Source organism: Salvelinus fontinalis, chromosome 21, assembly GCF_029448725.1.
Source record: "Salvelinus fontinalis isolate EN_2023a chromosome 21, ASM2944872v1, whole genome shotgun sequence".
Lineage (NCBI taxonomy): Eukaryota > Metazoa > Chordata > Actinopteri > Salmoniformes > Salmonidae > Salvelinus > Salvelinus fontinalis.
The window spans coordinates 28,632,413-28,647,618 of record NC_074685.1 but is presented as its reverse complement, the minus strand read 5'-3'; the positions used below and the strand labels follow the sequence as shown (position 1 = coordinate 28,647,618).

The 15,206-nt window shown below is 42.5% G+C and overlaps 2 protein-coding genes across 2 annotated transcripts; both read left to right on the top strand.

Annotated features, from left to right (window-relative positions):
- The first annotated feature begins 5,803 nt into the window (after positions 1-5,803).
- Positions 5,804-8,996, top strand: ska1 (spindle and kinetochore associated complex subunit 1). Its single transcript, XM_055874579.1, has 7 exons — positions 5,804-5,967; positions 6,934-7,025; positions 7,189-7,313; positions 7,437-7,534; positions 7,854-7,988; positions 8,106-8,275; positions 8,474-8,996. The coding sequence occupies exons 2-7, from the start codon at positions 6,938-6,940 to the stop codon at positions 8,620-8,622; spliced, it is 765 nt and encodes a 254-aa protein (XP_055730554.1). The 5' UTR covers positions 5,804-5,967; positions 6,934-6,937; the 3' UTR covers positions 8,623-8,996.
- An 894-nt stretch (positions 8,997-9,890) lies between these two features.
- Positions 9,891-13,830, top strand: slc2a11l (solute carrier family 2 member 11, like). The gene is given in 12 exon segments (XM_055874012.1): positions 9,891-9,899; positions 10,132-10,202; positions 10,204-10,248; positions 10,283-10,449; positions 10,606-10,729; positions 10,835-10,983; positions 11,179-11,220; positions 11,223-11,335; positions 11,531-11,643; positions 13,390-13,472; positions 13,475-13,491; positions 13,708-13,830. Coding segments are annotated over 12 exon segments (1,053 nt in total). The 3' UTR covers positions 13,828-13,830.
- The last annotated feature ends 1,376 nt before the right edge of the window (positions 13,831-15,206 follow it).

Genomic DNA, 15,206 nt, shown 5'->3' with positions numbered 1-15,206 from the left:
AGAGAGCAACCGTGGATGTCCCAGGCCAGAAAGGAGCTAACAGTGTGCAGCACTGTCCAATGATGGTTTGCTGTGTCACATACCACTCATTGGCCCCTACAATACAGAGAGGCTCATTTCTTTTCTGGATGACCTGCATAATCGACTTGTGCCAGCGGAGGAGAGAGGGGCAAGAAACTCCCCTACCTTCGTTGTTGTGTGGGATAATGTGGCATCCCACCACTCTGCTGCAGTCACAGACTGGTTTGCTGCACATCCCAGGATGTCAGTACTATTCCTGCCTCCATACTCCCCCTTCCTAAACCCCATAGGAGTTTTTCTCTGCGTGGAGGTGGAAGGTTTATGACCATCATCCACATGACCAGATGTCCTTACTGGATGCCATGAATGAGGGGTGTGGAGACACTTCTCCTGAAGACTGCCAGGGTTGGATTAGACATTCCAGAAGATAATTTCCAAGCTGCATCGCCAGAAAAGACATAAGATGTGATGTTGATGAGAACTTGTGCCCAAATGCAGGAGAGAGGGAGAACTAGAACCTTCATAGTACTGTACAGTAATGGTGATTATACTATACATGTTGTTGTTTTTTGTCATTATTATTGCAGCCCTGTAATTTCAGGAATTTGTTTTTTGTTTGAACTTTTTATTTTTCACAAGTAAATTACTATATGCAAAGATATAGAAAAAAAGTATATTGAAGCAAATTGCTGCATTTCTGATTCATTCTTGTTACATATACTTTAGTACAGTCAATAAAGTGAAAAGGTGCTATTCTTATTCTAGAATGAAATACTGATTTATGTGAAAAATCATTCAAACTTAAAAGAGAAAAGTTAATGTATGTAATGCTCCCTGTTTGACCTAAAACACACTGTGTGTTATGAGTGACAACGTATGCTTTCTGAGTTAGAATTGTTTCCAGTGTTATGGTCAAACAAGCTTATTTTGAGACATGTATAAATTGTTTTGGTGGTTTGAGTTTTGGAGGTGAGATTAACTTTGTCCAAGATGAATGTTGGTAATGCAGACCGAAGTGTTTTGAAAAAGTGGCTTCACTATTGGCTGACGCTTGTTAGCAATTGACAAAAACTGTAATATTATTTCTTATTAATTTAAATCTCTATGTCAATAGGGGGGAGCAAACCGATTCTTTAGCTCCCAAGTCTCTCCCATCCTCTTGTAGAATCATTTCATTTTGATTGGCCGGTGCAAGACAGAGCTGGACATCTTTGTGTTCTTAATGTCTACGAAGGCTGGAGGCCTGGGCATCAACCTGACCTCAGCCTATATGGTCATGTTGCACGACATCGAATGCAACCCCTATAATGATAGGCAGGGACAGGACCGCTGTCACAAGGTCAGTGAGGAGGGGGAAACTGTTTACACACAAGCCTTTTGCTAATGTTACCCGCCATACCCAGGCTATGCTTTTTTTGTGTGCTTCCTTTGAGCTTGTGTTGCTCATACACTAGATGTGAGTGTATATGCCCAATAGTAAAATTGTCACCTTTATGTTGCAGGACATTGAACGTAATCGAGCGTTAAGGACTCTATAGAGGACATGACTGCCTCAGTCCCAGGATGATGAGCTCACTGCCCACTCCTAACTCTCACATGAACCACAATATACTGTACCTCGCATGCTCATACCAACACAACAGCGTTCATTTTCATATAGCCTGCCAATGAACATGGTCTCTGACAGTTGATTATAGATTTTACGGGCTAAAACTAGATGCATTTAAATTGTCAGGAGATGAGGACTCGATACCAGAGTACATGGCCCCCCTTCTGAAGGCATCATCTTTTTCTATGGTATATTGGCGATCACACAATTTAATGTGCATCCCACCACCTACTGTGCGGGACAGAAACAGGATTCCCAAAAATGGAACAAAATACCATAAAAAAACAGACCAAAAAATAAACTAAACAACTAATCTGTGAAAAAATAAAACAGATCTGATCTCTACACGGGCTTAAGGGAAACCTGGGAGGACGGCGCCAGTACCCCTTGCAGCGCCAGTACCCCTTGCAAGTCTTCAGATAAAATACTTAAGTCCCAAAAACTTTTCTGCCGCAGCCACAAAGTTTCTTAGACTTCATTGAGGATTGTGCCGTACAGTTTATAACTATGGCAATGAATTACTCAAAATCCACTTTTTTAACACACAGTGTCTTTTGACTGGCAGCAAACATTTACCACAGGCTGTGGTGCGTCCACTACCATATCTTCACTAGCATCACTTGTTTTGTCAATTCTTTTAACTGCCATTGCATAGGAGATTCGATTGACCGCTCAAACTTTTGCCACCTCAATCTCCTTCACCCTTACATGGCACTCCAGGAACTCAGGATCATGATCCCCACCACAATTGCAACACTGTGTTCTTCTACACACCGTTCTTCAGTATACTCTGTCCGTCTGCACACAATTGAAACATGGCCTAATCCTTTACAATACTTACACTGCAATGGTTTGGGAACGAAAGCTCTTACGGCGTATCTTATATAACCAAGCTTCACATGTGTAGGTATTTGCTCTTCATAAAAAAAACAACCAGACCGACAGACTTAATTATTTTTCTCCATTGACCCGAGCGGGTCAGACGACGGGCACCAACCACACCAGGAATTTTCTTCAGGTATTCAACCTGAATATCTGTCGTCACCCCTGAGATGAGTCTTTTGACGGGTGCTCTACTCCGAAGTTCAAAACACAAAACTTTTTGGATGTAAGGATTATTCTGAGGCTCACTGCAATCTTCCACTTTTCTTAAGAAATACAATTAATCAAAATAAGACCACTCCTAGTCACTCTGATAGACTCCACTTTTCCCAGCGCATACTTCAGCATTTAACACCTCAAAACAGGTTTCCCACACCACATACAGTGCCTTGGGAAAGTATTCAGACCCCTTGACTTTTCAAAATGTGTTACGTTACAGCCTTACAATATTGATGTAATAAAAACAAATCCTCAGCAATCTACACACAATACCCCATAATGAAAGGGAAAACAGTTGAAATTTTACCAAATGAATTAAATCGAAAACAGATACCTTATTTACATAAGTATTCAGACCCTTTGCTATGAGGCTCGAAATTGAGCTCAGGTGCATCATGTTTCCATTGATCATTCTTGATGTTTCTACAACTTGACTGGAGTCCACCTGTGGTAAATTCAATTGATTAGACATGACTTGGAAAGGCACACAACTGTCTAGAAAAAGGTCCCACAGTTGACAGTGCATGTCAGTGTAAAAACCAAGCCATGAGGTCGAAGGAATTGTCCGTAGAGTTCCGAGACAGGATTGTGTCAAGACACAGGACTGGGGAAGGGTACCAATACATTTCTGTAGCATGGAAAGTCCCCAAGAACACAGTGCCCTCTATCATTCTTAAATGGAAGAAGTTTGGAATCACCAAGACTCTTCCTAGAGCTGGCTGCCCGGCCAAACTGAGCAGTCGGGGGAGAAGGGCCTTCTTCAGGGAGGTGACCAAGAACCTGATGGTCACTCTGACAGAGCTCTAGAGTTCCTCTGTGGAGATGTGAGAACTTACATTTACATTTAAGTCATTTAGCAGACGCTCTTATCCAGAGCGACTTACAAATTGGTGCATTCACCTTATGACATCCAGTGGAACAGCCACTTTACAATAGTGCATCTAAATCTTTTAAGGGGGGGGGGGGGGGGGGGGGGCAGAAGGATTGCTTTATCCTATCCTAGGTATTCCTTGAAGAGGTGGGGTTTCAGGTGTCTCCGGAAGGTGGTGATTGACTCCGCTGTCCTGGCGTCGTGAGGGAGTTTGTTCCACCATTGGGGTGCCAGAGCAGCGAACAGTTTTGACTGGGCTGAGCGGGAACTGTACTTCCTCAGTGGTAGGGAGGCGAGCAGGCCAGAGGTGGATGAACGCAGTGCCCTTGTTTGGGTGTAGGGCCTGATCAGAGCCTGAAGGTACTGAGGTGCCGTTCCCCTCACAGCTCCGTAGGCAAGCACCATGGTCTTGTAGCGGATGCGAGCTTCTTTCTTTCCAGAAAGACAACCATCTCTGCAGCACTCTACCAATCAGATCTTTATGGTAGAGTGGACAGAAGGAAACCACTCCTCAGTAAAAGGCACATGACAGCCCGCTTGGAGTTTGCCAAAAGGTACCTAAAGACTCGCAGACCATGAGAAACAAGATTCTGTGGTCTGATGAAACCAAGATTGAACACTTTGGCCTGAATGCCAAGCTTCACGTCTGGAGGAAACCAGTCACCATCCCTATGGTGAAGCATGGTGGTAGCAGCATCATGCTGTGGGGATATTTTTCAGCGGCAGGGACTGGTTGACTAGTCAGGATCAAGGGAAAGATGAACGGAGCAAAGTACAGAGATCCTCCTGACCGTTGTGCAGATCTGATCCGCAACTACAGAAAACGTTTGGTTGAGTTTATTGCTGCCAAAGGAGGTCAACCAGTTATTAAATCCAAGGGTTCACATACTTTTTCCACCCTACGCTTAATGTTTACACGGTGTGTTCAATAAAGACATGAAAACATATAATTGTTTGTTATTAGTTTAAGCAGACTGTCTATTGTTGTGACCTATATGAAGTTCAGATGAAATTTTATGACCAATTTATGCAGAAATCCAGGTAATTCCACTGTAGCTCGAAGGTCTGCTTCATTCGAGCTCAGCATACACTTCCGCCGTCTTTTCCTTCTTCCGAAGGCATCACTGGGGCTTTATATATTCGTCTGGAGGGGTCCTAACGGTTGTTGATTTGTCAGGTTATTCAGAGTCATGGCTGCAGTGGGGTACTGCAGTTTCGCAAGGCCCCCACCAATGTCAATTATTTAAAACATTTTACGAAAACATTTTGTTTTAGGAAAACAATTACTGCAATTCTCCAAATGTTGCCATGGTGCAGGGAGACCATTTGCAGATGTATAGCCAGTCTCATGCTATTCTACAAATGTTGCCATGAGGCTGAGGAAATGTTAGTGGGTGGGGTTATATCCTTCCTGTTTGGCCCTGTCCGGGGGTATCATCGGATAGGGCCACAGTGTCTCCTGACCCCTCCTGTCTCAGCCTCCAGTATTTATGCTGCAGTAGTTTATGTGTCGGGGGGCTAGGGTCAGTTTGTTATATCTGGAGTACTTCTCCTGTCTTATCCGGTGTCCTGTGTGAATTTAAGTATGCTCTCTCTAATTCTCTCTTTATTTTTCTCTCTCGGAGGACCTGAGCCCTAGGACCATGCCTCAGGACGACCTGACATGATGACTCCTTGCTGTCCCCAGTCCACCTGGCCGTGCTGCTGCTCCAGTTTCAACTGTTCTGCCTGCGGCTATGGAACCCTGACCTGTTCACCGGATGTGCTACCTGTCCCAGACCTGCTGTTTTCAACTCTCTAGAGACCGCAGGAGCGGTAGAGATACTCTTAATGATCGGCTATGAAAAGCCAACTGACATTTACTCCTGAGGTGCTGGCTTGCTGCACCCTCGACAACTACTGTGATTATTATTTGACCATGCTGGTCATTTATGAACATTTGAACATCTTGGCCATGTTCTGTTATAATCTCCACCCGGCACAGCCAGAAGAGGACTGGCCACCCCTCATAGCCTGGTTCCTCTCTAGGTTTCTTCCTAGGTTTTGGCCTTTCTAGGCAGTTTTTCCTAGCCACCGTGCTTCTACACCTGCATTGCTTGCTGTTAGGGGTTTTAGGATGGGTTTCTGTACACCACTTTGAGATATCAGCCGATGTACGAAGGGCTATATAAATAAATTTGATTTGATTTAATGTTTTAAAGATTGGCAGGGCAATCCGTCTGGTTGGCTGCGCAACTGCATTGCAGCAATCATCATACTGAACACAGCGGTAAGATTCGAATTGTGCCCGCGTGAGGGAGGTTGAAGAACAGAACATTAGCTATCTCGGAAACACTTAAAGTCAACTACGAGTTGATAACTTTAGGTAAGTTACTCTGTATTACTTGGATTTTTAACGTCAGGAAATGTTTTTGACTAACTGGACGGTTGAGCCAGTGAGGATTCAGATAAGCTAGCTAACTATCTAGCTAGTTAACGTTAGCTAACTTAGCTAGCCATCGTTGTGACTAACGTTACATTTTTTTAAATGTAATATTATTGAACCTTTATTTAACTAGGCAAGTCAGTTAAGAACAAATTCGTATTTACAATGACGGTCTACCAAAAGGCATCCTGCAGGGACGGTGGCTGGGGTTAAAAATATAAAATAAAATACAATTATAGGACAAAACACGCATCACGACAAGAGACACCACAACACTACTATATACGTAAAGACATAAGACAACAACATAGAATTGTAGCAGCACAAAACATGGTACAAACATTATTTGGCACAGGGCAACAAGGTAGAGACAGCAATACATCACGCGAAGCAGCCACAATTGTCAGTAAGTGTCCATGATTTAACTCGATGTGGTTGAATGCAGCCAGTTACTCGAAATTCAAATATTGAGCTAGATAGGATTGACAGTCTAGGAGGTTGATTATGTATTTTCACGTCCTAGCTAGTCCCCCCCTCCCTCCCTCCCCAAAACTTTACATATAACTAGCTACTGTAAGAATATTGTAAAGCTTCAAATGCGTTCTTTACTGGCAACTGTTACTTGTAACGTTTTTAGAAAGGCATTGTTTTCCTGAAGCTTTGTTTTTTGAGACAAAAGACATCAAGCGACAACAAAAACAAACAATGGGGTAATTAACCGTTATATTTTGGGTTATGATAGTGGAAGACATTTAATAAGCCCATGAGGCATTTAGGCTAAGGCATTCTTCAAGATTCATATGTCAAAATGAACATTGACTGAACAGCAGGAAGTCTTCCAGCCTGTGCCTTTTTTTCCCTTTCATTTTAATGAACAGCTGGTCCTTTTCCCATCTTCCTTTTCAGCAATATGAGTCATTGTGAGCTTGAGGATATAACCCTGCACTTGAATGACAGGATTTCTTCCACAAGACGTGTCTTGGAGCTGCGGACAATTGGTATGATGAACTGAGATGTGTGTGTGTATATGTCTATATATATATATATATATATATATATAGCTTGTTATCTCATGTATTTAAACAATGTTTCAGCTAACAGGAACTCAATGGTTTTGCATAACTTAATTTAAACTTATCATGATTTATTCCCAATTTTCAGCAAAAGATCAAGACAAGCGGGTCATTCTAGGGAAGATAGGACAAGATATCCTTGCAATAGATGGACTCCTTGACCAGTTTGAGAAATGTGTTGGCCGCCAAAAAGACCTACTGAAGCATTTAAAGGTATTTCATGCATTCTTCACAATACATTTTTAGATGGGTCCTTTTAGCTTGTCTGGATTGCAATATCTTTAAGTATGCTATTTGTACTGTATGTCAGTGTGAAATTAGTTTTTTCTTTCACAGGAACTAGAGGGTTTCTTCGAGGAGGATGTGCAGGATGGAAAGAACCTTAGGGACAACATGCCCACACACATGCCCAGGAAGGGACAGCCAGCAGTCCAGTAAGGATAGTGTGTGTGTGTTGGAGGAAGTCATAATTTTTAAAATTTAACTAGGCAAGTCAGTTAAGAAAAAAATTGTATTTACAATGACGGCCAAACCGTTACGACGCTGGGCCAGTTGTGCTTCGCCCTATGGGACTCTCAATCACAGCCGGTTGTGATACAGCCTGGAATCGAACTAGCATCTGTAGTGACGCCTCTAGCACTGAGATGCAGTGCCTTAGACCGCTGCGCCACTCGGGAGCCCAGAGGAGAAGCTACTGAGTACAAACCAAGTAAATGTGTTGTCCTCTATTTTGCCCCTCCTTTGATATCCCAGTGGAATAGGGCCTGCGGGTCAGAGTGGACCTGTGAATGTGCAGCCAGTCCAGCAGGTTCACACCAGGAAAACCTCCAAAAACCAGATCAGAGAGATGGAATTCATCACCAGCCCAGAGTTTGATACCATCCCTCAGTGAGTCTTCCTCAGCAGCACTATATCCACATACTGCAATGCAGCTTTATTTATTTAAATGTTTTTTTTCTTTATTATTGTAAGATATCTTTCCTCTGTAACTCTCTCTCTCTCTAGGTACATGAAAGGCCGTTTGACATATGAACAGCTAAACACTGCTGTGGAAAGCATTAACACAGCCGTAACAGGGAAGTACAAGATCTTGAACCAGTCAGCAAAAACCCTTAATAATGCCACACGCAAGCTTCATCAACGATTTAAGGAGGAAGAGAACAAGGACACAAAAGGTACCTCAGTCAAACTACTCTGTTCTAAAGAAAGCTCTCTGCTTTGCTGTCCTTTGACACACAACAAGGTTGGTCATTGCATTGAGTAATTGTCTCTAAGCAAGGGCCATTATCTTCTCTGACCCAGATGGCATTGTTATGACAACCTGTATACTAATGGAAACAAACTATCACACTACTCCTCTGTGTTCCCTACAGGTCTGTTTTTCATTGTAGAGGCTGACATTAAAGAGTTCACTCAGATGAAGGTGGACAAGCGCTTCCAGAGCATCCTCAGCATGCTGCGTCACTGCCAGCGTCTGCGAGAACAGCGAGGGGGAGGTATCACACGCTACGTCCTGCTGTGAAAGGAGCAGAGCTGGAGAAAGGGGGGTTGTCACTGAGCTTGATCTGAATACATTGAGTTGTCCTCTGTCTCTAGCATGATCGGCTACAACATCTGTCATATTGACTGAGGCAGGGGTGAAAATACAACAAATAATTATATTGAGAATAGTGGTTGTGGCTCAAAACGTATATGTTCCTAGTGAAGCATAATTGTTTGGGGTGGGTGGAGGTTAGTATTTGAACGTAGTTTCATTCATGAAACTTTTTTTTTAATTCAAAGGTTGTATTAACTCATTTTAATTGTATCGTCAATGTGATGATCAATGTGACTTTGTCCATAACAACCATGTTTTATATAGGTAGAAAGGCAATAAATATATATTTTTAAATAATAGTTAAACAAATCTTTTGCATCAATTATTATATTAATGTCAATTGTGTGCAATGTGTAAGAATCTCTTTCCAGGTACCAGTTGACATTGCAGGATGCACATAATAAGTTGTATCTTATTCTTCCCTACGAGGATGTGCATTTGTTTTTATAAGGGCACGGTGTGTTTGCATTGATGTTTGATCCTTTTGGTTATTCATTTAGCTGTATGAGTTAACATTTCACCAGTTTGTTAGGCATCTTTATTTTGGATGTCACATTTGCCCTCATTCAAGACATTACATTGAACCAGGGACTAGCTACATACATGTCACATGCCTAGACAGTGCCATCTGTAAAGTTTGGTGGAGGAGGAATAATGGTCTGGGGCTGTTTTTCATGGCTTGGGCTAGGCCCCTTTATTCCAGTGAAGGGAAACCTTAACGCTATAGCATACAATGACAATCTTCCAACTATGTGTCAACATTTTGGTCAAGGCCCTTTCCTGTTTCAGCATGACAATGTCCCAGTGCACAAAGCGAGGTCCAAATGGTTTGTCGAGATCCGCGTGGAAGAACCTGACTGGCCTGCACGGAACACCTGATCTCAACCCCTTCGCCTTTGGGATGAATTGTGAAGCCGGCTGCGAGCCAGGTCTAATCGCCCAACGTCAGTGCCCGACCTCACTAATGCTCTTGTGGCTGAATGGAAGCAAGTCCCGACAGCAATGTTCTAACATCTAGTGGAAAGCTTTCCCAGAAGAGTGGAGGCTGTTATAGCAGCAAAGGGGGACCAACTCCATATTAATGCCCATGATTTTGGAATGAGATGTTTGACAAGCAGGTGTCCACATACTTTTGTGTATCTGTCCTGACCTCACGACTGTGAGTACTGTAAATCCACATCAAAAGTATTAAAATGTCAAGAGTAGACCACGGCAGTATTACCAGATAAATGTGGCTTTGCAAAACAAGTGCAGTTATTGTTACCTTATTGTTTTGGAACTGAGTGTAATAGCTCTGAATAAAAAAGAATCTCAACAAACTAACAACTTCAGTTGGATACATGCCAATGAAAATGAGAAATAGTTTGAGAACCATAAATGTTTGACTGACCCAACCTCCATAGCGTCACAGTCACCCTCTTGGTGTTACTGCAGGTCATAAAGGAGGTGGTGAACACCACATGCCTGCAGCGGCATAGGATCTCCTAAGAGCAGTGGAAAGTGACTTATCTGGTCCTTCATCGTCTCCATCTGGTGCGTCCAGAGGTTTCTGTTTATTTGAAGGTGTGGTTACTATTTGATGTAGTAGAACATTAATTATGATGATTTTGTCCACCACACTTTCCAAAAAGAGATGCCTGTTATTGAGCAACCTGTTTGTCATTGGCGGTGCTGTGATGATGCTGTTGAGCAAAACGGCCATGTCCTTTGAGATGATCATGGTTCGACATTTCCTCTACGGCGTTAATGCAGGTCAGCTGATTTTCATCTTTTGAATTGATATCATTATTTTACTGTAAGCCACAAAACAAGGTCATCTTTATACCTGTCTTTTAATATCTCACTAGAGGAATTATGCTGCTTAACAGTGTCTGCGATATGGTTTGTCCTTTCCAGTGTGTGCTGCAGGTGTTAGCCTCCAACCAATGTGGTAATGTAATGTACCCTTTAAAGGCGGTGAGGAATGGTGGTTTGTGTCTGTAGCCACCTTTGTGTCTATAGGGAAGTTCTCAGGTCAGCTTCTAGGGATCAGGTGAGCTGTCTGGTTCTAGTGTGTCAGTCAGGGATGCTTATATCAGTTTAACCTGTGGTGAACGAACACTATGTGATGCCATGTGATAGCCTTCTGTCCTTGCAGTGAGTTATTGGGGACAGAGGACAGGTGGCAGTGGTTGCTGGGCTTCAGTGGTGCGACCGCCCTGCCCTAGCCTGCCACCCTGCCCCTCCTCCCAGAGTCACCCCGATACCTGCTGCTGGACCGGGGCGACCACCAGGGCTGTGAGAAAGGTAAGCACCTGGGTGAAGCTCTTTGATAATATGAACAGGTAACAGGTTGCCTAAGGAAAACTACCTCACCAAAAATGTACTTGCAATTAGTGTTATCATAGTCATCCTCATCATTACCATTATGCCTGATTTAGCTGTCTTTATGTCCTTTTCCTTTTCCACCTGTGTATCTTATTTGGCCTTTCCCCTCTGTAGCCATCCGCAGGCTGTGGGGCAGCAGAGACCACAGTGTGGAGGTGGAGAGATGCTGGTGGAGCACGCCTCCCTGATTGGGGTCCGCAGCCACACTGTGTTGGACCTGGACCAGGCCATAAGCTGGCAACTCCTCACCATCCTCGTCACCTTCAATGCTGTGAGTTGATGCAGGAAGTCGATCCATGAGATCAGTGTGTTTAGAGTTAGAGTGAGCAAAAGGGTATACAAATGTAGAATGGCATGGTCATGTCATTTTCGGATCAAAGCCTACCTAGAATCTTACGTTTTTTCAATTAGATACAGTATGTCTGATTGACTGAGTGATGAACTTTGTCATTCTGCTCCTCTTCAGATGTGCCTTTACTAATTTGAAGTGTTCCATATGGCAAGGATCCCCACCCACCAGTTGCGCCATGTTGCCTTGGGAACCGGTCTGTGTGAGATTTCCGCCTGTGTGAGTCTTATTTCACATATCCCTCACCAGTAACCCTAATTAACCCTATATTAACATTGATGAACTATGAACACTGTGAAATGAAAATGACCATTCTTCATGTTTTGGTTGACCTTTAAAAGGAGGGGTTTGACAGAGCTTATATGTTATCAAGCCTGTAATTACAGTGCGATCAGAAAGTATTCACACCCCTTGACTTTTTCCACATTTTGTTGCGTTACAGCCTGAATTTTAAATTGATTAAATTGAGATTTTGTGTCATTGGCCATACACATAATACCTAATAATGTCAAAGTGGAATTATGTTTTTAGAAATGCTTACAAATGAATATAAAATGAAAAGCTGAAATGTCTTGAGTCAATAAGTATTCAACCCCTTTGTTATGGCAAGCCTAAATAAGTTCAGGATACAATTATCCTTAAGGTCCCTCAGTCGAGCAGTGATTTTCAAACAGAGATTTAACCACAAAGACCAGGGAGGTTTTCCAATGCCTAACAAAGAAGGGTACCGAGAGCAAGAAAACCGGTCAGGGTTTTCACCATAAGGCCGAAGGTGGCTTTAAAAGTTAAAGTTTAATGGCTGTGATAGGAGAAAACTAAGGCTGGATCACTAACATTGTAGTTACTCCACAATATTAACCTAAATGACAGAGTGGAATTAAGGAAGCCTGTACAGAATAAAGATATTCCAAAACATGCATCCTGTTTGCAATAAGGCACTGAAGTAAAACTGCAAAAAATGTGGCAACGGAATTAACTTTGTCCTGAATATGAAGCGTTATGTTTTGGGCAAATCCAACACAGCACATCACTGAGTACCACTCTTCATAATTTCAAGCATGGTGGTGGCTGCATCATGTTATGGGTATGCTTGTCATCGGCAAGGACTAGGGAGTTTTTCTGATAAAAGGGAACTGAATAGAGCTAAGCACAGGCAAAATCCTAGAGGAAACCTGGTTTGGTCTGCAGTCCAACAGACACTGGGAGACAAATTCACCTTTCAGCAGGACAATAACCTAAAACACAAGGCCAAATCTACACTGGAGGTGCTTTCCAAGACAACATTGAGTGTTCCTGAGTGGCTTAGTTACAGTTTTAACTTAAATCGGCTTGAAAATCTATGGCAAGACTTGAAAATGGCCAATGGTCAACAACCAATTTCAGAGCTTGAAGAATTTTTACTCCGGAAGACTGCGAAAGGTAATTAACATGTATTGAGTCAGGGGTGTGAATACTTATCTGAATAAGATATTTCTGTATTTTATTTTCAATAAATGTGCAGAAATTTATAAAAACACTTTCACTTTTTCATTATGCTTTATTTATTATAAATCGTTGATAAAATAAATACATTTTGAATTCAGGCTGTGACACAACAAAATGTGTAATAATTTCTAAAGGCGCTGTATGTACTCAGTGCCCCCCCGTGGCGTGTCATTTATCTGGAGTCGACAGTGAAACTTCTACCGTAACTACTTGACACGGATTGGTATGACAGGTGATGGTAATATCAGAGGTGCATACAGATGGCAGCCCCATGCACTTACCACAAATTCCTCTTTTTGCTAAGTTTGCCAAATTGTACAATGCTTTCCATTGCTCTTTTGTTGTATGTTCATTTGCATAGTATACATGATCCCAATTTTAGCTCCAAAGTCGATTGTGCTGATTTATTGGCACATTGAACCATGTTGCGCACCGTAGTTTAAAAATTCAATGTATCGTGCTAAAACAATGATGCCATATCTGCCATCCTAATGCATGTTCGCCATTGATAGCACAGGAAAAAGGCTGCTCCTCTACAGGGATTACCTATGCATGGCAGTTACCCATGGTCTTCTGGGTCACTCTACCTGCAGGTAAATCACACTTTATAAGCAACACACTGCTCTGTCATCATGGGTGACATCTTTTCCATGAATGGAACAATGCTCATTATGAATGAATGTCATTCATTCATAATGCCACTGAATGTCCCTATTTATTATCACTGGGTTACATCAATCTTTTACAATAGGTGGCAACATCAGTGGCTCATCAATAAGCCACACCATTTGTTGTTATTTGTTGTTCAGATCCAAATCTCCTGGATCCCTTACTGCAGTATAGTTCTCATCTTCACCTTCTTCTTCTCCACTTCAACCAGTCGTTCAAGTCAGCAGCCTTCACTATCGGCGCACCCTCAACAGTGGTGAGCACATCAGCCTCTCTCTCATACCTTGTCACATACACAAACAGGTATAACAGTGGTACTGTAAGTATTATGTGACAGTGACAAGGAGTACCTAGATTGTAATTACATAGGTATTGGGACTCTTATTTGATAAGTGGGACCGTGGCAGCTGATGTCATACACATGCACTCACAGTATGTTTATACACAGGAGAAGTTGGACTACTACTGTTTGCTGTCTGGGGTGTTTGGGTGGTACAACATGTCTGAGACCAGGAACCTTACCATGATGGAGATCACTGGCGAGATTCACAGGATGCATCCCAACAGGGGATCCTCAGGGGAGGGATAGAATTGACCTCATTAACCCCATCATATCAAGGCACGCACAACCACCAAACTCGGAACATTTGCCATCATCAATGACATTGTGTCTGACTTGTACATCGTTGTGTCCTTCCTGTTAAAACATTGTATTTGTTAAAACTCCTCTGTAAAGATTTGCCCCCAAGCCATTTCCAGTCTAATGACACCTTAATGGCAAATCAATAATTTTGACCTTTGGGAAGGTGAGTACAGTGTGATAAAACTGTTAATTCTCTGGGTCCTCTTTAAGAAATGTGTTTAGTATTGTGAGCAGGCCCAGGTCTCTGTTGTTATCAGGCTCTGGCCCCAGGCAAACAGGCGCTAATCAGGGAGGGAGAGGTTTTACCTCTGACACTCCTAAAGTCAGCATACTGTATGTGGTTTACTGATGAACAAGTTACATCCCTTAGGGAATGATTCAATCAGCTCGCCTTGAGTTTCTTATTAGTGAGTCTGGGCTGACATACACAGTTTAACCGTTTGACTTATTACACTCCTTTTGAGGTAGTACTTTTTTCCATTACTGTGGTGTTCAGGATTAGTATCAGAATTATTCAATGTGTTCTCTCTCTCACCTGTATTCGGGGGTAAGTGTTATAGATATACAGGTAACTGCTAACATAAAGGAAACACTTGAGTAAATGAGGGATACAAAGTGTATTGAAAGCAGGTGCTTACACACAGGTGTAGTTCCTGAGTTAATTAAGCAATTAAAATCCCATCATGCTTAGGGTCATGTATAAAAATGCCCAGTTGCCCATTATTTTGGGTACCATGGCTAGAAGATATCTCAGTGACTTTGAAAGACGGGTCTCAAAGGAGCATATGGGGTATAAAGTGTGTGTGTGTGTGTGCATGCATGCCTGCGTGGGTGCGTGTCACCCACCCACCCACCAGAAATCTCAACTCAATTGAACACTTATGGGAGATTCTGGAGCTTCAACACAACACCAAATTATGGAATTTATCGTGGGAGAATGGGGTCTCACCCCTCCAATAGAGTTCCCAGACACTTGTAGAATCTATGCCAAGGCCC

Coding starts and splice junctions, on each gene's coding strand:
- ska1 (XM_055874579.1), top strand. CDS start 6,938: ATGAGTCATTGTGAGCTTGAGGATATAACCCTGCACTTGAATGACAGG. Junction 7,314..7,436: donor ACCTACTGAAGCATTTAAAG/GTATTTCATGCA, acceptor TTTCTTTCACAG/GAACTAGAGGGTTTCTTCGA. Junction 7,989..8,105: donor GAGTTTGATACCATCCCTCA/GTGAGTCTTCCT, acceptor CTCTCTCTCTAG/GTACATGAAAGGCCGTTTGA.